The sequence below is a fragment of the Loxodonta africana genome, chromosome 15 (genome assembly GCF_030014295.1).
Source record: "Loxodonta africana isolate mLoxAfr1 chromosome 15, mLoxAfr1.hap2, whole genome shotgun sequence".
Lineage (NCBI taxonomy): Eukaryota > Metazoa > Chordata > Mammalia > Proboscidea > Elephantidae > Loxodonta > Loxodonta africana.
The window spans coordinates 6,455,281-6,482,191 of record NC_087356.1 but is presented as its reverse complement, the minus strand read 5'-3'; the positions used below and the strand labels follow the sequence as shown (position 1 = coordinate 6,482,191).

At 45.6% G+C, this 26,911-nt stretch overlaps 1 protein-coding gene across 1 annotated transcript; it reads left to right on the top strand.

Annotated features, from left to right (window-relative positions):
- Positions 1 to 26,911, top strand: CREG2 (cellular repressor of E1A stimulated genes 2). Its single transcript, XM_010593558.3, has 4 exons — positions 1 to 423; positions 2,529 to 2,698; positions 17,096 to 17,209; positions 23,525 to 26,911. Exons 1-4 carry the CDS (start codon positions 1 to 3, stop codon positions 23,670 to 23,672), a joined length of 855 nt encoding a protein of 284 aa, XP_010591860.2. The 3' UTR covers positions 23,673 to 26,911.

Sequence of the window (26,911 nt, the reverse complement as noted above, 5' to 3'; positions counted from 1 at the left end):
ATGTCGGTGCGCGGCGGCGAGCGGGCGCGGCCCGGGGCCGGCCTCTTGGGGCTGCTCTGCTGCAGCGCCCTGCTGCCCCCGGCCGCGGGGTACGTGCTCGTGAGCTCGGTGTCCTGGGCCGTCACCGACGAGGTGGACGACGAGCTGGACAGCGTCTCCACCGAGGAGGCGCTGCCCGCGCTGCTGGAGGACTCCGGCCGCATCTGGAGGCAGAGCTTCCCGGCCTCGGCGCACAAGGAGGACGCGCACCTGCGGCCCCGGGCCTCCGCCGGCCGCCCCCGGCCGCCCCCCGGCACGCCCGGCATGTTCTCCTACCGGCGCGAGGCCTCCCCGGCCGGCCAGGCGCCGCGCCCCGGGACCGCCCGCTTCCTGGCCCACTCCAACGCCTGGGGCTGTCTGGCCACCCTGTCCGCCCGGGAGAAGGTAAGGCACCCTCGGGCCGGGCCGGCCGGACAGCCGGCTGCAGGGGTCTGCCTGGGCGCGGCCTGGACCTCAGGCGGTGTAGCCGTGGGGCAGGGAGCGCTGGCGGTCACGCAGGTACTCTCCAGGTCTAGAGACGTGCCTGGTGGGCTAACCTGGACCGTCTACCCCATGTCAACAACGGGACCAGATTATGCTCGCTTAGCCTGGCAAGGGGCGGGGGGCACTGAAAATCAGGCTTCTTGCCAGGTGGTTGGGGACTGAAGCTCTGTCTTATGGTCGTCAGTCAAAGGGACACACAAATAAGCAGCGCCTGACCAGAGACCTGGACAAAGGAAGCCAGAGCTGCATTTAGAATTGGAGAGAAGGCACCTATTGCCCCTCCCAGCTCACAGCGCTGCCCAAGGGACCCCCAACTTCCCCCCTTACCTACTGACATAGGGTTGCCGACAGAGGCAGAGACTGAGTGAAAGATACAAACCGAGCCTGTGCAGAAATTTACATGGTTAAAAATTGAACGCAAGAATTTTTCTGGAAAGGAGGTTTATTGTGGGAAGTGTGTGCGTGCTGGAATGAGCTGTTATCAGCTCCAGTTTTTATTGTGAAGTTCACGAATGTTTACTCACCTGTTAGACGTGATTCCTCATGAGCTGAGAGGACATGAATCAATCATGAGGGTGAAACTCCCATAAATATACATCCTGCAGAAGTCTCTGGGGCTGTCGAGATAGCCGTAAGGGTTATATTACAGGGCAGTAACTTGAACTGCTATTTACTTTATTAATAATAATAATTTGTAGAACGTACATGACATTGGCCAGGGAGCAGTCCCCCCCTCTCCCCGCCCCAGCCCTGCATCTCACCAGCTTTGAGTCTGTGGCCAAGTCACTCCTTTCTCCACTTTGCTTTCCTTGTCTGTAAAATGAAGTGGTTAACTAGGTAGCTTTGAACGTCTTTGTTTAAATATTATCTAAGTGACAACTTTATTCCAATTATGGCAGATTCTGCTGCCAGTTGGATATTCACAGCATCCAAATGGTTTTTCACAGTTACGTCTGCTGCTCCTAAAACACACCATAAGAAGATAGGAAGCTGAACTATCTTGGTTTAAAACACAGATCTTTTCAAGCAGTTTTAAGTCTAATACAGATCTATTAAAGAAATGCATTTTAACTTCCGACATCGTTTTCATTAACTTCATTATAAGTTTCTCTTTCCAAAATTGACATTTAATCTAAATTCAATAAATTCAGAAAACCTTTACCAAGCGCCCACCACATATGCTAAGCATGACTCTGAATAGTTTATGAGGAGCTGAAAAACAGAACCTGTTGATGAAGTGAGGCTAGCATTCTGAAGGGCTCCTTAACATTTTGTTTTCTTAAAAGATTTTTTAAAAATGTAAAGCCCTCCCTTATCACCTTTGTCATACAACACTCCAAAGATTAAGACGGCCCCTGAGTTCTGAGCTAGGTAATGGTGAGCTAGTATACTTTGTAAGGAGCAAGACCCGTGGGAGATGGAAAGCTTTAAACAGCAGGGTTTGGGAAAACTAAGACCTAAATATTGTTGTGTAGGTCTGAGAATTTCACCCACACTGCTAGGTGATCGTGGGAAAAATTGCTATTTCATGTTTCTCTAACTTCCTCTAAGGCAAAAGTGTAACAAGAGAATTTCCCGTACCTTGCTGAGTCCTAAAATGACGTGTTATTGATTACAACTTAAAAAACGATTAGTAAATGATACAGTGCTGTGGCCCTAAAAGTAACAATGATAGAAAATTCCTGAAGTCCAGAAACCAGGTAAGATGTCAAAGTTAAGACTTCCGTTCTAGTCCCAACGTTACCAGAAATGTTGAGGAAGGCAGTGAAGGCAACGGGACACCAGCAGGGCTCATGTGAGAGGCTTTAACACTCTCCCCCAAAATTTCGCTGCCCCTCCCCAAAATAGCATTAAATTTAATAAAATGAGTGTGTTGTCAAAATCACTGTGGTGCCATGCCCCCTCGCATCCCTGGTCTTGTGTGTCTTGGCTGGAGACAAGCTAAGCTCTCAGCAGAGATCAGCTCATGCCTCTGCGTTGACAAAACCTTCTTTGGTGTCTGTTAGATCCGGGGAGTGCCTTTTGGGAACTGCCTGCCCATCAGCGATGGCCTCATCAACAACAGCACTGGGGTTCCTTTCTTCTACTTGTCACCCAAGGACCCCACTGTGGCCGATCTGATGAGGAACCCCATGGCATCGCTGACGCTGCCGGAATCGGAGGGCGAGTTTTGCAGGTAGACCTCTGGCTTGGCTTGTCCTTGCTCGCGCAGGTCCCAGGATGCTTTGGGCAGAGAAGCAGGGGAATGGGCTGCTCTCTGGCTCACACAACTTTAACAGAACCCTGCAGTTTTTTAAACTGAGATGTAAACTGGTATCTTGGCCAACTTGAAACGGGAAGAGTATACCCTGGGATTCAGAGAAATATAATTCTGTCACTCACCAAGCTGTGAGATTAGGGAGAAGTTACCTAACCTCCCTGAGTGCGTTTTGTCATCTGTAAAATGGGAATAATAGTGTCTACCTCACAGGGTTATTATGAGGGATGGAAATGCTGTTTGTGTGATGTGCCTTGGGTGGGTACCATGAACCTAGGTGGGCAAATGGCGACTCTTGTTACTATGAGAAAGGACAGAGAGGGGTTCGGTGAAGGAAGAGCCGGTAGGTCTCTACAACGGGTGCACCACAGCGTCTATTTATTGTTTTTCAAATGAATTTCTGTTCCACCCTGAGAGATGTGTGCAATGAAGACCCTCAAACTCTCTACACGAAAAGGCTTCTAAAGATAGTTAAGCACAAATGGAACGCTGATCCTAACACCTTCGTCTGAATTCAAAATGCACAGCTTGAAACTATATTCCAGATCATTGTGGGGGACCAGCCCAGGGAGCAGGACGTGCATCAGGAGGTCTTGGGATACTCACCCTGTGGAGCGTTTATTGTTTTCACCCGTAGAAGGTAGGGATGCTTTAGAAAATCCCAGCCCTGAAATTCTATTATTCTTTATGCAAGGCATGAAAAGCATAGTAACTAAGCAAATTTGTTACTTCTTATGGAGGATAATCAAAGCAACAGTAAGCTGTAAAGTGCAGCCTGGATGAGACCCTGTGGATCCCAGGCTTGTTTGCCCTGCGACGCTGGCAGACACCAGCAATAAGAGACTTGGCTAAGTCTGTCTGGAGATGCTTCCACTGACCCACTGACCCAGTTTCCCAGCGGGTTATGGCAAGAAGCCAGGATAAGCAATGTTTCTATTTGCATAGGCTGTTCTCCCTGTTCTTGGTCAGTCAGGCTGTCTGTCATTAGAAGTATATTCCAGGACACCTTTCTTAACTTCTCAGGTGTTTTCCTACCTCAGACAGCTGATCACCTGCATGCAGGTACTGAAAGCAGTCATTGTGCTGTGGCACGTTAATCCCAGAACCCGGAACACACCTGTTCCTGAGACAGGCAAGACAATCTAGATGAATGAATAAGCCGTCACATCACTCAGTTTGTGGAAGGGAATTGTCTATTGGCAGGCACCAGGCAGACGTCAGCAATGACAGGCACCAGGCAGATGTCAGCATTAACAGGCAAGAGCTGGAACTGAGAGTGGTGAGAAATTCCACTGAGGAGGGGTACTCACAGGGGGCCTGGTTGCAGAGTGCCTTCCTTCAGCCCCCTCGATAACCAGGTAGGCTTGCCTATGTGGTCTTGAGCCATGCGTGTAGACCTTCTTCATGGCCGGCCACCCACAGGAAGTACAGATATCTGAGCAGTAGGTGGTTGAGGCTGCTCATGGCCAGAATTGACCACCCCAGGCCCCGCCCAGCCACCTGAGGGCTGCAGAAGGTACCACCTGGGCACACCTGTAACACTGGCCTGGGAGAGGAAGCCAGGGTCACCACCCATTGGTACTCCCATGTCTCGTGTGGAACTCCTGTTTCCTGGAACTGCTACCCCCTTCCGAAGTATTAAAATATCACATAAATAAATATCTACAAAACTAAGTTTAACCCCAGTAGACATGCTTCAAAGCAAAGGTTACTGAGCAAGGAGGCTTTTGTTAGCACCCCAGAGCGAACTTATCTGCTGCGCTATTTCCCAGAAACTGCTTAAACTGAGGCTTGATTCATCTATGTGAGGTTCACTTTCCACGTTCAACATCACATTTTAGGTTTTGCCTCCAGTCTTTTATTTTCCCCCCCAAAGTATATTAGATTTGGTTTTTTATTGTACAGCACACATCTCAGGACAAAGTGCGGCCCAGACAATTACAAATCATTTTGGGGAAAAAAGCTGTAAAAAAAATAAACCTGCAACTGCTTTAGTTATGCGGTCCCAACTTGAGACATCGACGCTGGCAAAGTCACGCGGTCCATCAGCACTGAAAGAAAGACAGATACTGGCCCGTGAGTACACCAGCCAGTGGGGGGCTCCTAGGACCACCGAGCATATCAAAGCATCTGGCAGAAGTGTCCACAGCCAAGAGCTGCCCTGACAAGCACCTGGTACGATGTTTGGAGGGCCGGCCTGGCAAAGCGCCAACCTGCCGCCCCGCCTACCTGACCCCAGGGTCTGAAGAGAACCACCAGCAAGACCAGGATTCATTTTCCTGGGCTGGATAGCGTTCCCCACAGTGCAGGGGGATCCAGACAACACACATCTGACCTGAGGATGGCGGTAAATCAAGGCCGCTTCATCCCTTTGCCTTCAGAAGTCTTGCTCGTCCTCAGAAAAATGACAGGCACCTTCATTCTTGAAGCAGGTTGCCTTGAAAGATCCTGACAATCACATTTTTATCGTCTCATTGGAGCATTCCATGTGCGTGGGTTTTCCCCGCTCCATTCTCGGTGGGCAGTGACACCAGGGCCTGGCCTTTCTCCTGGATGGGTCCCCAGGGCTTCTTGGGCCTGGAGGGTATGCTGGGGCTGCAGAGCCCTCAGAAACTGAGCAGTAATCCAGAATGCTCCACGCAGCCGCCTCAGCAAGGACAGGCAGGGAGGAAGTGATGTGGCCACGGACACTCTGAGTGAAGGAAAGGGGGGCCAGAGAGCCATCTTCTTTTCCCCTGGGGCAGCCCCTGGAGGGAGGGTGGGTCAGCTGCCAGCCTTCCTCTATAGCCATCAGGGCTGAGCCCTGTTCCTGCAGGCGTGACAAGGACAGCTGGGGAGCTTCCCCTCCACCTACAGGACGTGGCCCAGGATAAGGCAAATATCCAAGCAGAATGCAGGCGGGCAGGCTGAGAGGGATGCAAGCCGACGGAGCAGCTGTTACTGCTCCCAGGACATTTGGTATAAAAGACAATTGATAGGTAACATGTGCGTGTTCAATAAGCAGACAGCGTCCACAGCCAAACCACACCTACAAACGTGTCTTGCCTTTTAATTGTTTGCTTCTTTAAAGGCCATTTTATGCTGTTATGCTGTTTACTCGTGGTGCTGTGATGCCTTCATTTAATTAATTAGATGAATTAGGAGCGGAAATCTATTCCCCAGCTCAGGATAAGAAGGCAAATTGAGAATAAGACTCCAGCTTAATAAATTCACTTGCAATTAGCCATCCCCTCATCTCTTCATTTTCCTCTCCCTTCAACATACATGGAGTCCCTGGGTGATGCAAACAGTTAACACGCTCGGCTGCTAATCCAAAGGTTGGATGTTCGATTCCACCCAGAGGCACCTGAGAAGAAAGGCCTGGCGATCCCCTTCTGAAAAATCAACCATCGAGAACCGTATGGAACACAGTTCTACTCTGACACACATGGGGCTGCTATTTCGTTTTTTTGTTTGTTTTAACATAAAAATGTACAGATGTTCCTGCAAAGAAATGAATTTATGCTCAGATCAGAGATGCAGTTGTGTGAAAACATTCAATATCTATGGGCTGACAAAGCAAAGCTACCTAGGAAATTTTTCTTCTGTTGTAAAGCCTTTTCTTGTGGAGCGTGTAGGCTTGAATGCCAGGGGCTTGAGTCTGCTTCTTCTTAATGAGCCAAGGCAGGTGCTCAGACATTCTCTAAACAACAGGCTGCTTGATGGCGTTGGATCCGTTTTCATTTCAAAGATCAGGATATCCTGAGGAAACCAAAAGAGGTTTATGAGGTACTTTTTCTGAAGTGAAAATTTTTCACTCATAGCTTAGATAAATGCTAGGTTCTTCAGTAGACCAAGTTCACTATCAAGAAAATAGGACATAAAAACACTTTTTCCCTTTCTCCCCAAAAGGCTTTTAATGAAAGATTGCCGTGGATCAGGGCCCACTTTCTTTCCCCTGAGTTGAATGCATACCTGCCCTACCTATGAACAGTGGCTCTTGTTAGAACTTGAATTGACCAGACTTTGGTGTTTGGAGTCCTGGGTGGTGCAGTGTTAACACGCTCAGCTGCTAACTGGAAAGCTGGAGGTTTGAATCTACCCAGAGGCTCCATGGAAGAAATGCCTGGCAAGCCACTTCCAAATAATCAGCTATTGACAACCCTGTGGAGCACAGTTCTGCTCTAGCACGCATGGAGTCACCGCAAGTCGCACTTGACAGCATCTGGCTGTTGGTTGGTGAGGTTTAACATCAGAGGAGATGCGAAGATTCTAGTTTGCAAAGGAAGCTAGTTTCAAAGAGGAAATGCCAAAGCAAGAGTTAGCTGAAGTCACGCAGGTGTATAAAATACAGAAGGGAAGCCCTTCCAAAATGCTGATCCCTCTGAGTCACTTGCTTGGAGGGGTAAATACTGCCGAGATCATTCAACATACAACGAAAAGGTAATGCTTCCCCTTAGAGTGTTTGCGACAACTTGTGTGGACATAGATGGGACCCCTGCCTCATCCTGTGAGCAGCCCTGTGTTTTGTAGGCACGTTGACAGGGAGAGGAGCTCCCTGTGAGACCAGATAATGAAGGCGAGGGTGGTGATGAGAGACATGGCTTGTATTTATGCTGGGAATACCAGCTAAACGCTTAGGGTCATGAATATAAACAACTCAATTACGGCGTACTGAGCCAACTCATTTCTTCCAAGCAGAAGATAAAGGAGATTCAGGAAATGTAAATGCCTCGTCGCCACCCCTCTCCCCGCCCCCATCTTTTCAACTGTTCTTGTAGGAAGAGAAGATACTTTCACGTGATAGACAGACACCTCGGCCAGCCTAATTCCAAAGGCAGGCACTGGAATTTGTTGTCCTGGAGAGCTTCACTTGGAAGATACTCTGTTCAGTCGTTCTCTAGATGAGCTCAATCAGGTGAGCACTCAGAATAAGTACGTGCTGGCAGCGACCTGCTTGCTGATAGCCAATACGTGTCTCTGCCTGGAGTCTCTGAACACCTATGACGTGGTGTGCCTTCCAAAGTAGAGGGCGCAGCCCTAATCGGATACGGAAGCTGAATTCAATTTCTCTTCATTGAATCTGGCTCATTCCCTTTGAAGGCAAAGTATAAATCTTCTAAATAAATTGCTCCCTGTCCAGATTTGTGTTGCCTCTTCTCCTTTGTCCACGCAGTCCTGTCTTCCTAGAGCGAGAATTAGTCTGAGTAGCTTTTAAAAGAGCCATCTGGGAAGAGCCAGAGAGTTGCAGAGAGAAAGGTTGGTGAGCAGGAGTCTGACCACTCTTCTGTCTGTCATTCATTTCCACAGCCAGTCCTCTTAGGGGCCTGCAGCCACTTCTCTTCCCCTCCTTTTTTTTCTGCCCATGAAGGTTTACCTCTGTGGTTTCCATCAGTCTTAGTTATCTAGTGCTGCTATAACAGAAATACCACAAATGGATGGCTTTAACAAACAGAAGTTTATTCTCTCACAGTTTAGGAGGCTAGAAGTCCAAATTCGGGGGACCAGCTCCAGGGGAAGCCTCCCTCTCTCTGTCAGCTCTGGGGGGAGGTCCTTGTCATCAATATTCCCCGGTCTAGGAGTTTCTCAGTGCAGGGACTCCAAGTCCAAAGGATACACTCCACTCCCAGCTCTTCATTCTTCATGGTAATGAGGTCTCTCTCCTCTCTGCTCAATTCTCTTTTAAATCTCAAAGGAGATTGACTCAAGATACAACCTAATCCTATAGATTGAGTCCTGCCTCATGAGCATTACTGCCTCTAATCCTGCCTCATTCCCATCACAGAGGTTAGGATTTACAACACGTAGGGTAGTTACATCGGATTACAAAATGGCGGACAACAACACAATACTGAGAATCATGGCCTAACCAAGTTGACACACGTTTTGGGGGGACACAGTTCAATCCATAACACCATCCATCTCAGGAATCCACTAACAATTCTAGTTCCTTTGTCCTACCAGTGTCCCTTTCCCCAGTCTTCAAACCACCTCTTCCCATCCAGCCTCAGCTTCATTTGTAACTTTTTCCCTGGGCTTCCCTAGATCGTTGCAGTTGTTTAGTGATCCTCAAACTTGGGTATGCATCAGAATCACCTGAAGGGCTGATTAAAACAGAGATTCCTGGGTTCTCTGAGGCTCAAGTCCACCCAGATGTGCCTCAGAATAAAGGCCTGGTGATCTACTTCCCAAAAGTCAGTCATTCAGAAACTGTGGGGCACAGTTCTACTCTGACACACGTGGGGCTGTCGGGAGTTGGATCCACTTGAAGGCAGCCGGTGGTGATGGGACAGTTTCCCCGTGGGACACTCCTGCTGCTGGTTCCGGGACCAGACTTTGCAAACCTTTGCTTTAGTGCGATATTAAGCCCTCACAAAGTTGTTCAGTCCTCAGCCACACATTCTGCTTATTTCTTCTTTTCCCACCCCCTCCCCCTTTCTTTTGGGTACAGTAGTATTCCTGGAAATCTCCATAGTTATTTGACCTAACAACTCATTGCTTTTTCCATTGTCGGACCTGCGCAAGTAACTGATAAAAGGAGAGTGTGAACTGTTGTACACAGAGGCACTACAATTGTAAAAAATTATGCTCCTCAGCCTTTCCTTCCAGCATTCTTAAACTTTTACTCTGAGTCAAACTGCCTACGTTCCTTAGTGGGTCAGTGATAAGATCTAGATCAGTGGTGAGCAGAGTTCTGAGTACAGATCTGTGTTGGAAGAAGTGCAGCCAGAATGCTCCCTAGAAGCAAGGATGGCGAGACTACATCTCACATACTTTGGACATGTTGTCAGGAGGGATCAGTCCCTGCAGAAGGACGTCATGCTTGGTAGAGGGTCAGTGAAAAAGAGGAAGATCCTCAACGAGGTGGATTGACACAGTGGCTCCAACGACGGGGCCAAGCGTAGCAACAATTGTGAGAATGGCACAGAATCAGGGCTTCCAGGCCCACTGGGACAGCAACTCTGTTCCCTCAGCTTTAGACTCACCATTCTCCTAGTCCATCTGAGTGGCGACTCCACCCTTAGAAATACCAGAGGCCATGGCTCTACCCTTTGAGACTCCAGAGGTTGTGGCCATACCCTTTGAGGCCGAGGCAGCATAGCTTCCTGTGTTCCTTGTCTCTTCAGTTTCTGGTTGCTTGGCCTCTCGGCCCTTCGGGCCTCACCACCCACATCTGCCCTGCTGGGACAAGTGTCCCAAAGCTCTTCAGCTCCACTGATAAGTGCCTGGAGGCACACCACTCCACCAGTAAACTTTGGCCGGAAGGCACTCAGCTGTCTTGCTCCTTGGAGCAGCAAGCCTAGCTCCACCATAAGCACCCAAAAGCACCCCACTCTGCCAGGAAGCCTCCTGCCAAAGGCACTCAGCTCTCTCTCTGTGTGGGTTGGCTGCAGCACTGTGTGGCACTGGTCTACTTGTTCTGCTGCTGCCAGTTCTCTAGATAAGCAAAACCAGTAAAGCATATAAATATGTATATATAGAGAGATTTATATCAAGGAAAATGGCTCATGAGGTTGTAGGGGCTGGAACGTCCCAAGTCCATGGATCATAGAGGCTTCTCCTGATTCACGTAGCAGCAGGGGCTGGCGAACCCAAGACTGGCAGGTCAGAGAGCAGGGCTTTTGCTCACAGGCTATGAAGATCGACAAATCCCGATCAGCAGGCAAGACCACAAGGCTTCTCCTGATTCACACAGCGTTGGGGCTGATGAACCCAAGATAGGGATGTAAGACCACAGGTAAGCTGCTAGGTCAAGCCCCAAGAACTGAAGGTCAAAAGAACAGGAACCAACAGCAGGATGCAGAACAGGCAAAAGCCAGAACATTCAATTATATTCGGATGCAGGCCACATGCCCAAGGAAACTCCGTTTCAACTGATTGGCTACTCACAGCAGATCCCATCACGGGGGTGATCACATATCACATCTCAATAGGGAAGTGATCACAACGTTATACAACTGCCAAAACACTGAGAATCATGGCCCAGCCAAGTTGACTCACAATCTTAACCATCACACCCTGGGAGGAGCAAACCGTCTGTGCACAACTACTAAATGAAAGGCTGGAGGTTTGAACCCACACAGCAGCACCATGGAAGAAAGACCTGGCGATCTGCTTCCATAAAGGTTACAGCCAAGAAGATCCTATGGAGTTCAGTTCTACTCTGTAACACATGGGGCCCCATAAGTCAGAGTTGACTTGACAGCAGTGGTTTTGGCTTCTTTGTGATTGCTTTGGACCTACCCAGATAATCCAGGATAATCTCCCTATTTTAAGGTCAACTGATTTCTACCTTAATTCCCCATTGCCACGTAAGATAACACAGTCACATATTCCTAGGATTAGGATATGGATATCTTTAAAAAAAAAAAAAATTTTTTTAGGGGACCATTATTCTGTCTACTACAGAGTGGAAGGAAGTTTGTATCGAGATCAGCTGGGTTGCCCACTGTGTAAATAGCAAGTTTTCTATTTACCTATTTAAATATGTAATCTCCTTTCTATTCAATGTAATCACCACTAGTGGAGAAGCAAAAATGCTCCCTATTTAAATGAAATGTGTTAGTATTCTGTCATGACTTACTTATGACTGCTAATTTCATTGCTTTCATCGCAGAGCAATTTGTGAAGAAATTAGCTTTAATAGTGAACAAACAAATTGGGTACAACTGATGACAGTCTTGTCCAGACGCCAGTTCTCATATACTCAGCACATGAAAATTTAGCTCCTGTTTACCTTTTTTTACTTATTTTCTTCTATCCATTTTAGGTCCTTTACTAAATTCAGTGTACATTCGGTTTTCAGATACATATTGCATCCCATCATTCTTTCATCTTAACTCACAAGAAACATTCACAATTCAGCAGTCCATTTTTGCAGTGTCAAAAACACTGCAGATGGTAATACTTTCAAATGGTACACAATGTCCCGTGTGAAGCAATTTACCTGAATATGTGGGCATGTCCACCTTTATTCTCTTGTTACATCTCAACAGGGCGTGTGATAAAGAAAAAATTCCATGTAAGTAAAAACAAGTTCCTTAAGTATAAGCAAAACATGCTTTGCTTGACAGACATACCTTTCTCAAGATTTTAAATGTAACGTTTTAATGAATCATGCCTTCAGACAACCATTTTATAATATGTACCATCTGTGACAGAAGAACTGAAGCATTTGAACTGTGATGTTGGCAAAGAATATTGAATATACTGTGAACTTCCAGAAGAACAAACAGATCAGTCTTAGAAGAAATACAACCAGAATGCTCCCTGGAAATGAGAATGGCAAGACTTTGGCTCGCTTACTTTGGACACATCATGAGGAAAGACCAATCGCCAGGAAAAAAACATCATGGTTGGTAGAGTGAGGGTCAGCAAAAATGAGTGAACCTGTCAGTGAGATGAACTGACAAAAAAAGCTAGAACAATGAGCTCAAACAACCCAATGATCATGAATATGGCACAAGACTGGGCAACATTCATTCTGTTATCCATAAGGTCACCATGAGTTGGCGCTGACTTGATGGAATCTAACAACACCAACAACAACCATCTGAGAAAATAGGACCTGCCAAAGTCTGCTTGTCCAGGTGTTTTGGGGGTCCCCAAGACCACCCTCAGTTTCGATGATTTGCTAAGAGGCCTTGCAAGACCCAGAAGCTTGTGATTACAATGTATTATAGCAAAAGGATATAAATCAAGACCTGCAGGTAGAAAAGGCAGATGGGGCAAAGTCCAGGAGAAACTAGACACAAACTTGCAGGTGTCCCCTCCCGTGGAGTTGCATGGGGAAGTGCTTAATTCTTCCAGGAAACAATGTGTGACAACATGTGTGAAGTATTGCCAACTGGGGAAGCTCACTGCGACCTTGGTGGCCAGGGATTTTACTGGGTTTAATCACATAGGCACACAGTGCCCATGTTACTGACCTTAGCTATTCAGTCTCTAGCCCCCAAGAGGTCAAACCAAACAGCATGGCCCAGGGTCTCAGGCTTCCTGAAGATAAGCCTTTCTTTGGAAAGTACATGATTTGAGCAACTCGGGCCGGCCAAGTTAAGCCTTTACTGCAGAAGTGATGGTATGTGACCTATGTCACATGGATATTACGAGATTTAAAGTTATCAGATTCATTAAAATATGAGAAGTTATGTAAATGCTAAATAAGCATATCTGATTCAAAATGGAAAAAGTTAGAAATTATGTAGGGCTCTTGTGGCGCAATGGTTAAGAGCTCGGCTGCTAACCAAAAAAACATTGGCAGTTCGAATTCACCAGCCGATCCTTAGAAACCCTATGGGGCAGTTCTACTCGTTGTATAAGGTTCCTATGAGTTGGAATCAACTCAGAGGCAAAGGGCTTGTTTTCTGAAATGTTAATCAAATTTTAAAACCAAATGAATGAACAGGTAGGTGGGTAGGTAGATTTGAAATGATGCTCACAGCAGCAACCCAGAATCTGTCAAGGTCTGCTGAAAGAGGGACCCAACTTTTCCCATGATGCTGGAGGGCATTGTATCATTAAAAACCAAAAAAAAAAAGAAAAAAAAAAACCAAGCCCAGTGCTGTCCAGTCAACTCCGACTTATAGCAACCCTATAGGACAGAGTAGAACCGCCCCACAGAGTTTCCAAGGAGCGCCTGGAGGATTTGAACTGCTGACCCTTTGGTTAGCAGCCGTAGCTCTTAACCACTACGCCACCACGGTTTCCATCAAATCATTAGGACAATGAAAATATACATTTCTAGGAGCCAGGTAGAGTATGTCGCTCCCAGATTTCCTTGGGCTCCTTAGAAGCTACTGGTCCCAATACAGGAAGGGGACAAGCCACAAACGCAGCCTGTCTCCATTTTAAGCCTGAAAAAAAAAAAAAAAACTTTTAAGATTTTATAGATTAACTCTTGGCCGCATTATATATGACCTGATACTCTCCTGGAAACCCTGGTGGCGTGGCGGTTAAGTGCTACAGCTGCTAACCAAAAGGTCAGCAGTTCAAATCCAACAGGCTCCCCTTGAAAACTCTATTGGGCAGTTCTACTCTGTCCTATAGTGTCACTATGAGTCGGAACTGACTCTGTAGCAACGGGTACTCAGTCTTTACCATCTCCTTGATATTTCATGATCAATACCACTAACAAATTTAGAGAGTAAAGCCTCCTGCCAAGAGCCCTCCAGCCATCCCACCCTTTGAAATTTCCCATAAACAGCAGCTGCGTTGAGGGCTTACTACACACCAGACACTGTGCTTCCTGTGAATTCATGGGCGTAGTCCTCCTGTAGGGGCCCAAGGGGCTCAGTAAACAGCATCCCTCTTCCATTCTCACAATTTAAACTCACCCATTGTTGTCAAGTGGATTCTGACTCATAGCGACCCTATAGGACAGAGTAGAACTGCCCTACAGGGTTTCCAAGGAGCAGCTGGTGGATTCGAACTGCCAACCTCTTGGTTAGCAGCCAAGCTCTTACCACTGTGCCACCAGGGGTCCTCAATCTAAACTAGAGGTCAACAAATTCTTTCTATAAAGGGAAAATAGTAAATATTTTAGATGTTGTGGTCATCCAGTCTCTGTCACAAACTACTCAACTATACTGTTGTGCAAAAGTAGCCGTGGACAGTATGCAAACAAATGGACGTGGCCGTGTTCCGATAATACTTCATTTAAGCACATCAAGACTTGAATTTCATGTAATTTTCATGTGTTATAAAACATTAGTCTTCTTTTTATGTTTTGAACCATTTAAAAATGTAAAATCCATTACAATCTCCCATGCTAAATGAAAATAGGTGGCAGGCCACCCCTAAACCTGATCTAAACCAACTGAGAAGTAAAAGAGTAAAGTAGACAGAATAGCAAAATATCACCTTTAATATTGATAAAGCCAACATGGAAAACGTGGCTTACAGTTGTGGGCAAGTGAACCTCCTGAAAAGAAGCTCCGTCAGGAGACAGACTTACACACCCAGTCCCAGGCAGCACTGGGCCCCGGCCTCCCCAGGCTGCAGCAGGCCCCTGGCTGATTTATGGCATGGAGGAGCAGGGCAGAAGGTGTACTTCCTGCAGGCAGGTGGGGACTGAATACATGTGTCCGGTGTCTTCCGAATTCACCAACTCATTTCAGTCTGAGGAGTGGAGAGGGGAAGAGTCTTATGCTAGTGGAGCCCCCTCTACAGGTAAAAAAAAATCAGCGGATGGAAGAAAGCTGTCATCCCTCCCCCTCAACACCTCACAACAACACCATCGGGCAGGAACTATGTTTATCTGTTTTTCACAGGTGAGGAAACCGGGGCACAGAGAGGTTGAGTCACAGCTGGGATTCAGAGGTTGACAGGCTGGCTCAGCGCCCACACACTCTTACCTCATACCACATACTATGCTTTTCATGTCCTTTTCCCACTTCACAGAATCACCGTATCAGAACGCCAAAGTCTACAAATGGTACGAAATAGGGGGTTTTCATTGGCGGGTTTTTCGGTTAGTTCACCGGGCCTTTTTTCCTAGCCTGTTGTAGTCTGGAAGCTCCACTGCAACCTGCTCGGCATCATGTGGGTGTTGTTAGGTGCCATTGAGTTGTTTCCGACTCATAGCGGCCCTGTGTACAACGGAATGAAACACCACCCGGTCCTGTGCCATCCTCACAGTCGTTGCTGTGCCTGAGCGCGTTGTTGCAGCCACTGTGTCAGTCCGTCTTGTTGAGGGTCTTCCTCTTTTTCACTGTCCTTCTCCTTTACCAAGCACGATGTCCTTCTCCAGGGACTGGTCCCTCCTGATAGCATGTCCAATGTACGTGAGACGGAATCTCACCATCCTCGCTCCTAAGGAGCATTCTGGCTGTACTTCTTCTAAGAGTTCAGCATCATAGCTACATAGTTGTCCACTGCCAGATGGGTGATGGCTGCGCTTGGGTGCATTGGCCGGGAATTGAACCAGGTGTCCTGCAGGGAAGGGGAGAAAGCTACCCCTGAACCACCACTGTAACTGGCCCAAACAAAAGGGAAATTGAGGACCTCTCCCGCTACCTTCTCTCCTCTGATATTAGAGAGCAATCCACCTTACAGGTGTCTCACCTAGCCTTACATAATAAAACGCCGTGCCATAAAGTCCTTCAAGCCAGTAAGCTAAAAGAGGAGTGATATATTCAGTCCATCTCAAAGGAATAGATTCACTGGGTGGTGCAAATTGTTAAGCGCTCCACTACTAGCCAGCTGGAAGTTTGGTGGTTTGAACCCACCCAGAGGTGCCTCAGAAGACAGGCCTCGTGATCTGCTTCTGAAAGGTCACGGCCTTGAAAATCCTATGGAGCCGTTCTGCTCTGCACCCATGGGGTCGTCATGAGTCAAAATTGACTCAACACCACCTCAAAGGGTGTTCCATGTTTAACCAGCTCCCATCAACTTGCTGCAATTTTATGAACGTCTCAAAGTTAGAACAGCGTGTTTACATGTAAGATAACACTGTTCTGTATTTCTTCATGATATTCACAGTGCTTTTACATCCATCATTTCATTCGGACCCTGCAAGGAAGGCAGGTGAGAAATTATTGTCCTCATTTTACAGAAGCAGAAACTGAGGTCCAGTCCTTCCCGCCCGACCCTCACGTTGAACGTCAGCACTGAGACTAGACAGTGCTTTTCCTATTGCTCAGCTACCCCACAGCTCTCGCAAACGCCAAGTGAGATTATTCGACCTCAGGGTTGCAGCTCCCTAGCCGCTTTGTATACTCGGGAGACAGGACTGGTAGAAAAAAGTGCTTGAGGTAAACTGCAGCTGAGAATTCTGTGAGTAAACAGATTTCAAAATCTGATCTTCCCAACATAAAATGTTCACAATTTCTAAGTGAAAGAAAGATAAAACTATGAATGTGCAATAATTCCAAGTTTATTTTAAAAACACACTGGTTTTTACTTTCGCATATATATATTTTTATAAGTCCCCAAATTCCCTACATGGTAATTGTTTTTTATAAACTTTAAGAAAAAAGTTCATTATTTAAAGTTTTAAGAATACAACCATAGACTTCATCGATTTGAAAAACAATAGGAAGATAAGCATTTCTTAAATACATGCTCACAAGAAATGAGGGTAAATGCCATGGTCAACAATGAAGATGAAACCAAAAACCAGAACCAGGACTTCTCTCGTGCGGCTTACCAGGCTGGGAAAATCAGAGGTTTATGTTTTAATACGATGAGAAAAAAAGACAAAATTCTTGGATTGAGTCAGGTGAAACAAGTGAGATCTCCATGTAAGGTCGGAATATTGAATTTTTTAGTAAAATCCTTAGTATTGCAGGCTGATGTGAGATCACTGTTGTGATGCATGAAAATGTTCTTTGCGTACAGAAAAAATATCGTTGACCCAGAAGATCCCCGATGCACCCGACTAACGCTCACCGGCCAGATGGTTGCCGTGTCTCCAGAAGAAGTAGAATTTGCCAAGCAAGCCATGTTTTCAAGGTTCGTATATGCTTCCAGGAGCCCTGGTGGCACAGTGGTTAAGAGCTTGGCCACTAACCAGAAAGTCCTTGGAAACCCTATGGGACAGTTCTACCCTGTCCTGCAGGGTCACTGTGAGTTGGAATCAACTCAACGGCAATGGGTTCGGTTTCGGTTTTTTGATGCAATGACAGCGATTGGTCTGAGCCACACTTCCTTCCGTGGCCCAGCACTGCCAACCATATGCCAGCTCTAGTTGTTTCTTGCAAAGACCAGGCAGATGGCCTTGCAAAGGGCTGACACTGCCCCTGGAGAGCACCCCACATTGAGGTGTCCCAGACACAGTTCTCACATGCTGCCAACCCTTGTCAGTGCCCTACCTTGAAATGAAAATAACTGAGTCTTCATAGTCAACATGACACACATTTCAAATTCCTCCTACAAGGAAAGAATGGTACCAGATGTTATGTTGTTGTTGTTAGCTACTGTCCAGTCAGCCCCTGACTCACGGTGACCTCATATGTGACTGAGGAGAAATGCTCCATAGGATTTTCTTGGCTGTAATCTTTACGGAAGCAGTTCACCAGGTCTTTTCTTCCAAAGAGCTGCTGGGTGGGTTCGAATCGCCAACCTTTAGCTTAGAAGCCGATCGAACACTGTCTGCACCACCCAGGTCACCAGAAGTTACGCTTCTCAGTGTGGTGCATTGGCCCCGTGTATCAGAGTCACTTGTTGTTATTAGGTGCCATTGAGTTGGTTCCGACTCATAGCAACCCTAGGTACCACAGAACGAAATACTGCTGGGTCCTTCGCCATGCTCACAATCATTGTTATGCTTAAGCCCATTGTGGCAGCCACTGTGCCAGACCACCTCGTTGCGGGTCTTCCTCTTTTTCACTGACCCTGTACTCTGCCAAGCATGAAATCCTTCTCCAGGAACTGATCCCTCCTGGTAACAGGTGCAAAGTATGTAAGACGCAGTCTCGCCATCCTTGCTTCCAAGGAGCATTCTGGTTGTACTTCCTCCAAGACAGATTTGTTTGTTTTTTTTGGAAGTCCATGGTATATTTAATATTCTTCACCAACACCACAATTCAAAGGCATCAGTTCTTCAGTCTTCCTTATTCATTGTCCAGCTTTCACATGCATATTATGCGACTGAAAATACCATGGCTTAGGTCAGGCACACGTTAGTCTTCAAGGTGACATCTTTGCTTTTCAACACTTTAAAGTGGTCTTTCGCAGCAGATTTTCCCAACGCAATGTATCTTTTGCTTTCTTGACTGCTGCTCCATGGGCATTAATTGTGGATCCAAATAAAATGAAATCCTTGACAGCTTCAGTCTTTTCTCTGCTTATCATGATGTTGCTTATTGGTCCAGTTGTGAGAATTTTTGTTTTCTTTATGTTGAGACGTAATCGATACTGAAGGCTGTGGTCTTTGATCTTCATCAGTAAGTGCTTCAAGTCCTCTTCGCCTTCAGCAAGCAAGGTTGTGTCATCTGCATAATGCAGATTGTTAATAAGTCCTCCTCCAATCCTGACGCAACACTCTTCTTCGTAGCAGTCCAGCCTCTCAGATTGTCTGCTCAGCATACAGATTGAACAGGTATGGCAAAAGGATACAACCGTGATGACACCTTTCCTGACTTTAAACCAATCAGTATCCCCTTGTTCTGTTCAAACAACTGCCTCTTGGCCTATGTACAGTCTCCTCATGAGCACAATTAAGTGTCCTGCAATTCCCATTCTTTGAAGCGTTATTCATAATTTGTTAATGATCCACACAGGCAAATCCCTTTGCATAGTCAATAAAACACAGGTAAACATCTTTCTGGTACTCTCTGCTTTCAGCCAGGATCCATCTGACATCAGCAGTGATATCCCTGGTTCCACAACTTCTGAATCCAGCCTGAATTTCTGACAGTTCCTTGTCGACATACTGCTGCAGTCGCTTTGAATGATCTTCAGCAAAATTTTACTTGCATGTGATATTAATGATATTGTTTGATAATTTCCACATACACTTTTTACATACCCATCACCTTTCTTGGGCATAGGCATAAATATGGATCTCTTCCAGTCAGTTGGCCAAATCTCCTGGTATAGACGAGTGAGCGCTTCCAGCGCTGCATCTGTTTGTTGAAACATCTCAGTTGGTATTCCATCAATTCTTGGAGCCTTGTTTTTCACCAATGCCTTCAGTACAGCTTGGATTTCTTCCTTCAGTACCATCTGTTCCTGATCAAATGCTGCCTCTTGAAATGGTTGAACGTCAACCAGTTCTTTTTTGGACAATGACTCTGTGTATTCTTCCCATCTTCTTTTGATGCTTCCTGCATCGTTTAATATTTTCACTATGGAATCCTTCACTATTGCAACTCGAGGACTGAATTTTTTCTTCAGTTCTTTCAGCTTGAGAAATGCTGAGCATGTTCTTCCCTTTTGGTTTTCCATCTCCAGCTCTTTGTACATGTCATTATAATAGCTTACTTTGTCTTCTCAAGCTGCCCTTTGAAACCTTCTGTTCAGTTCTTTTACTTCCTCATTTCTTCCTTTTCCTTTAGATACTTGACTTTCAAGAGCAAGTCTCTTCTGACATCCATTTTGGTCTTTTCTTTCTTTCTTTCTTGTCTTTTTAATGACCTTTTGCTTTCTTCATGGATGATGTCCTTGATGTCATTCCACAACTCATCTGGTCTTCAGTCATCAGTGTTCAACATGTCACATCTATTCTTGAGATGGCCTCTAAGTTCAGGTGGGACATACTCAAGGTCATACTTTGGCTCTCATTGACTTATTCTAATTTTCTTCAGTTTCAACTTGAACTTGCATATGAGCAATTGATGGTTTGTTCTGAAGTCAGCCTCTGGCCTTGTTCTGACTGATATTAAGCTTTTTCATCGCCTCTTCCCACAGACAGAATCACTTAGGATGCTTATATAAATGTGGCTTTCTGCCCCCCACCCCTGCCCCTTGACCTACTTACTGAATCAGATTCTCTGGAGATAAGGTTCAATCTAAATTTTTGAAAAGTCTGCCCCAGGAAACATTATGCATTCTAGAGTTTGAGAGTGCTGCTGTAGAGCGAGAGGCTGTCCAGTGGGAGCTGGAGCCTGGGCAGGGGATAAGGCAACTACGTGGGGGCAGCCCAGTGTGGACGGCAGAACTTGTGCAAGGGGAGGTGCCGTCTTAGTTATCTAGTGCTGCTATAACAGAAATATCACAGGTGGATGCCTTTAGCAAACAGATTTATTCTCTCACAGTTTAGGAGGCTAGAAGTCTGAATTCAGGAGAAGGTCTTTGTCTCCTTTCAGCATCTGTGGGCCTGGCATTCCTTGGAGATCTCCACGCGTCTTGGCATCAATCTTCCCCTTTGTCTAGGAGGTTCTCAGAGCAGGGACCCCAGGTCCAAAGGACACTCCTCTCCCAGCTCTGCTTTCTTGGTAGTAGGAAGTCCCTCTCCCTCTGCTCCTGTCTCTCTTTTTTTTCTCTTGTAAGGTGATGCAGGCCACAACCCAGGGAAACTCCTTACATCTGATCAGGGCTGTGACCTGAGTAAGGGTGTTGCATCTCACCCTAATCCTCTTTAATGTAACCTAATCCTGCCTCATTAACATAACAGACAGCTCACTCCCAAATGAGACCATAACCACAGGCAAAGAGGCTAGGACTTAAAACACATCACAAAAGGGAGGATAATCAGGTTATAAAATGGAGGGCAACCACACAATACTGGGAATCATGGCCTCGCCGGGTTGATACACGTTTTGGAGGGACACAATTCAATCCATGACAGGTGGTGTCTGCACGGAGGGGTGGTCTGTCAAGGGGTGTTGAAGTCTAAGCGGGGCGATGAGTGTATCCATGAGGGACAGCCTGTAATGAAAAGTCAGAGCTGGACAAGGGGCGGTGGGGGGTGGGGGGTGTCCATGCACACAGGCAATGAGAACAGGCAAACTGGCCATTTTATAAATTAGGGAGGAACGGCACAAAGGCAGATGTGAAGTTGGATGAGCCATCCACAACCACGAAGATGAGAACAATCAAATGAGTAAATGTAATGAGGATAATGGAAGCCAGGATTCTCACTTCCACAGATTAGTTACAAACACGTAAAGGCAGAAAACTAGAATGAACTCCATGGAATTGAGTTGGAATTGGGTGTATCAGTGTTCATTTGTGGTTTTCAGTATGGAGACAGAGAAGTAAACACAGATGTATGTTTTGTTTACAAATTCAGCAAGCCGTTAGTTCACCTCTCTCCTCTTGAGCTTTATGATGAACAATGAGAAGAAGCCAGGTGACACATTCTTAGACCACTGAGTTCATTAGGTACGTTTCCGATTTCCCATATTACAGCAGGCCACAGTGTTGCCAAATTTCTCACCACTGCATAACATGGGCCCCTTTCATCCAGCTTCTAGTAACATTTTCTTTACTTTCTTTTAAGCCATCAATCACTGTCAGCCTCCTCGAGGCCCCATGATTTAGGTCTCATTATGGCAGCACTGCACTTCTGGCACCCAGATCTGACCCAGTTAGGATTACAAAACCGAGTGGCTTAAAGTAACGATGGTGACATCGGCTGCGCGAGTGTTTGGAAGTGATAGGGCATCAGGTCAGCATCTCACTATCACGTGGTTCAGGAAAAAAAAGTTCTTTCTACTGTACTTTAAACTTCTTTGTAAATTTATGATTGTTTCAACATAAATTATTTTTTAAAACAGAACACTGACCTATTATATCGTTTCATTGTTTTTCCCAGTTTGCAGTTGGTCTTTGAATTTTTTCTATAATGTTTTTTGATATAAGGAAAACTCTTATTTTTATGAAGTCTAAAAAAAAGTGAGCCCCAGCCCCTGCCCTCCAGGATATTACAGTGTGTTTAGGGGGAGAAGGCGGCTCAGCAAGTAACAGGAGGCAGAACATAAAGGTCCTTGTCCGCTCTGGTTCCGCTTTGTCTCAACAGTTCTAAGCACACTGCAGGAGTGGAAATCTCCCTGTGAACAGACTTGCTTCGTAGGCCCACAGTTTTTCGTTTTAACAATTCATACAGACACCATCCATAAAGCACTTCTTTATGTTTAATGATAACAATTAAAAAAAAAAATTGCCATGAAGTTGACTCTGATTCATGGCAATCCCATGTGTGTCAGAGTAGCACTGTGCTCCATAGGGTTTTCTCTGATTCATGGCAATCCCATGTGTGTCAGAGTAGCACTGTGCTCCACAGGGTTTTCTCTGATTCATGGCAATCCCATGTGTGTCAGAGTAGCACTGTGCTCCATAGGGTTTTCTCTGATTCATGGCAATCCCATGTGTGTCAGAGTAGCACTGTGCTCCACAGGGTTTTCTCTGATTCATGGCAATCCCATGTGTGTCAGAGTAGCAGTGTGCTCCACAGGGTTTTCTCTGATTCATGGCAATCCCATGTGTGTCAGAGTAGCACTGTGCTCCACAGGGTTTACAGTGGCTGATTTTCAGAAGTAGGCCACCAGGCCTCTCTTCTGAGGCACGTCTGGCTGGACTCAAACCTCCAATCTTACGGTTAACAGCTGAGTACATTATCCTTTTGCACCACCCAGGGTCTCTGCAGGTAACAATAACAGACACTTACTCAGCACTTACGCTATGCAGATGCATACCTGAGCTTATTCATTTGCTCCCCGTACAATCCTCTGATCTGGTACCAGCAGTATCACCCACACTACAGACAAGGAGGCTGAGGCTCGAGAGAGCAAAAGGGACATCCAAGGTGTCACAGCTCGTCAGCAGTGGAGCTGGGATTTGAACCAGGAAGTCTAGCTCAAATCTTGAGCTTTTAGCTACTAGGTGTAGGGTCTATAGTTTCCTGCCTTCCTAAGGCTCTCCCAGGCTCCGATACCCAGCTTCTTGGCTTCCACTCTAGCTGGCTTGAGCATGGTTTGAGCTTCTCTCAGCCCAGATGACGACTGGAGCCTGAAGGGTTATATACAACTTGGCTGAGAAGATGTAGATTCTTTTTTGACCAATTAAAAAAAAAATTATTTTAAGATAATGGATTCCAGAAAAGTAGGTTGAGAAATTAGTCTTGTTGACAGCCATTTAAAATCAGTCCTATCTTGATTGGTAAATAACTAATAGACCTCAATTTTAGTATTATTTTTTAATGATTTCTCCTCTCCCTCTCTCCCCACCCTTGTAACCATCAAAGAATGTTTTTTTCTGTTTAAGCCTTTTCTTGAGTTCTTCTAACAGTGGTCCCATACAACATGGATTCCTAACCCATGCTTCCGGAAGGCACACCCCTCTGGTAAGAAAAGCTTCAGTGTGGTCTCTCCTCTGTTCCTTCAGGCACCCAGTTATGAGGAAGTGGCCCCGTCAATACGAGTGGTTCTTCATGAAGATGAGGGTAGAACACATCTGGCTTCAGAAATGGTATGGAGGGGTATCCGAGATTCCAAGGGAGGAATATTTCAAAGCAGTTCCAAGAAAGGCCTGATGGAGGAAGAAAAACGACCTCAGTGTTTGTGCTTTAACATGAAAAACTTGTAAGTCACACTGCTGGAAAGCTATTGTCTGCGGTCTCTTTGCTGAAAGGTTCACAGCAGCCCTGTCGTCCTTACTGAAGAACAGAAGAGGATGAACAGGGAACACTGTGCTAGACTTGAAATTAAAGTGGTCATTTGCCAATCGTCCATTCACACAGGTTCTTCACCTACCCAGCCTTTGTTTACGTTGTATGCGGTCGAGACTCACCTACTTGAGGGCCATCTTCGTTGTCAAACTGACACATTAAAACAGTTGCTGTTCCATTCTTTAGAAAAACAAATTACACCTGTGAGTGACTTTGTATCCTGTGAGTACGGTGTGATGACTTTGTATCCTGTGAGTATGGTGTGATGACATTGTATCCTGAGAGTATTGTTGTTGCTTGTTGTACCAAAAGCAGTGTCTGGGTTCAAGTGCAGTGCAACCACAAAAGAACTAAGCATGCATCATACAACCCCAGTGCTGTGTTTAGGGAGAGAGTGGAGGACTGTTGGTCTATGGATTACTCACTGTGCTGCTGGAATGCAAATGTATCATGAAGGCACGTTTGCTAGAATGTGTAGATCACTTCTGAAGCCTTTTCCCACTGTAGTTGACGAGCGGTGGAGAACACACATAAATCAGTGCACAGCCATGCCCTTGGTAAGCAGGCCGTGGTGGTACAGTAAGAGGATGGGGTGGCTTTGGTGTCAGGCTCCCTGTATCCCTGCAGCTCATGTTTCTGACAGGGACTGCTCCTCTCAGGGGGCATCCAGAATAAGAAGCACCTCAGTCTGTGGTATGTAGAGGAGACTCCCAGGAGAGGGGAAGGAAGCAAAGGTAACGTGAGAGAAGGAAGGAAAGGAGTCTGGTGTAACTGAGGGCCTACTCCATGTCCAGGCCCTTTACACAAGTCATCGCATGTCAACCCTACAACCAATGAAACATTTGCCATCATTGCTACTTACAGACAAGGAAACTGAGGCTCAGAGAAGTCAAGTCAAATCCCCAAGTACAGATTCTGGAATTAACTGCACATAGCAGAGAGAGTAGTGCCTAAAGGCTTTCCAGTTTTCAGAATGAGACAAGTTTTGGAAAGGCACAGGTAGCCATGAACTGGGAAAATCAGTAAAGCGAATGTAAAACAGAATGACGTACCTGCCTGGAGTGATTTGCCATGGCTTTTGCCCAAAAAAAAAAGGTCTAAGTTTGAGTCTTGAGTCTTTTTTTCTTTTTTATTGTTGTTGTTCTCTAGGTGAAGATTTACAGAACAAATTAGTTCCTCATTAAACCATTAATACACATATTGTTTTGTAACATTGGTGGCCAACCCTGCGATGTATCAACACTCTCTCCCACTTGAGCCCAGGTTCCCCATTTCCATTTGTCCAGCTTTCCTGACCCCTCCTGCCTTCTTGCCCTTGCCCCCGGGCTGGTGTGCCCATTTAGTCTCATATACATGGTTGAACTACATGTATTATTATTTGTTTTATGTTGTGTTGTTGTTAGGTGCCATTGAGTCGGTTCCAACTCATAGCAACCCTGTGTACTACAGAATGAAACACAGCCTGGTCCTGCACCATGCTCACAATCGTTATTATGCTGGAGCCCATTGTTGCAGCCACTGTGTCAGTCTTTCTCATTGAGGGTCTTCCTCTTCTTCACCGACGCTGTACTTTACCAAGGGTTTGTTTTATAGGCCTGTCTAATCTTGGGCTGAAGAGTGAACCTCAGGAGTGACTTCAGTAATGAGTTAAAAGGGTGTCCAGGGGCTAGACTCTTGGAGTTTCTCCAGTCTCTGTCAGACCAGTAAGTCTGGTCTTTTTTGGGGAGTTTGAATTCTGTTCTACATTTTTCTCCAGCTTTGTTGGGGACCCTCTATTGTGACCCCTGCCAGAGCAGTCATTGGTGGTAGCTGAGCACCGTCTAGCTGTGCTGGACTCAGTCTGGTTGAGTCTTGAGTCTGACTACAGATTTAATATTTTCTACAAATTATATGCAGGAGTCCTGCTTGTGTTTGCAAGAAACTAAACTGTGTACGCACTCAAGGCCTGTGTGAGCCTGTGTGTACACATCCAAGACCTCTTAGAACTGAAGTCCACAAAGGATCTAGCAGGACCCAAGTTTTCTGTCTTTCTGTAATGACTATACACCCTCTTTGGTGGGTTTGGTTTGTTATAGAACATAAAAGCTCATGACCATATATAGAAAATATACATTTTTAAAATAAGTAAAAGTGTTATTTAAAAAATTAAGGCATAAAGAGAGTTTGAGTTGTCAAAGTATACTTTTCAGTGCCCTTTACTAAAAAACATAGTAAGATACGCCAGTGCTCAAAGGAATTCCTGACAGTGGCAATACATAAGAGTAGGGTAATTTTGAGGGTATTTCATATTTTTTACCCCCTATTTATAGGTAAGGGGTGAAAACTCGAGGAACAAACTACATGCTCAAAAATACCCCACAAGTCACCCTCACACTTTAGCTTACAGTGATCAAAGCAGTGTGGACACATGGACTGACCGAACAGAACAGAGAGCCCAGGCAGAGAGCCATAAATACACCCACCTGATGTTTTATAAAGGGTCAAAAGCAATTCAGTGGAGGAAGGATAGTCTTTTCAATAAAGGCACTGGGGCAAGTGGACATCTGTAGGCAAAAAGTAATAATCCTCACGCCTTACACAAAGATTGACTCCAAATAGATCATACATTTAAATATAAAATGTAAAACTATAAAACTTTAAGGAGAAAATCTTCATGACCTAGGGATAAGCAAAGAGTTCTTAGACTTGATACCAAAAGTACTGTCCATGAAATGAAAATTTGAAAAATTAAACTTCATCAAAATTTAAAACTTTTGCTCTCAAAAAACCCTGGTAAGAGGATGAAAAGTCAGGCTACAAACTGGGAGAAAATATTTGCAAACCACATACCTGACAAAGGACTAGCTAGTATCTAGAAGATATAAAGAACCCTCAAAACTCAACCATAAAAAAAATAAGACAATCCAATTAGAAAATGGAGACTATGAACCTACGCTTCACTGAAGGGGATATACAAATGGCAAATAAGTACATGAAAAGATGTTCAACACTATTATTCTTTAGAGAAATGCAAATTAAAACCACAATGAGAAATCACTACACATCTACCAAAATTGCTAAAATTAAAAAAAAAAAAAAGAATGACAACCCTGAATGGTGGCAAG

Coding starts and splice junctions, on each gene's coding strand:
- CREG2 (XM_010593558.3), top strand. CDS start 1: ATGTCGGTGCGCGGCGGCGAGCGGGCGCGGCCCGGGGCCGGCCTCTTG. Junction 424..2,528: donor CCCTGTCCGCCCGGGAGAAG/GTAAGGCACCCT, acceptor GGTGTCTGTTAG/ATCCGGGGAGTGCCTTTTGG. Junction 17,210..23,524: donor AAGCAAGCCATGTTTTCAAG/GTTCGTATATGC, acceptor CTGTTCCTTCAG/GCACCCAGTTATGAGGAAGT.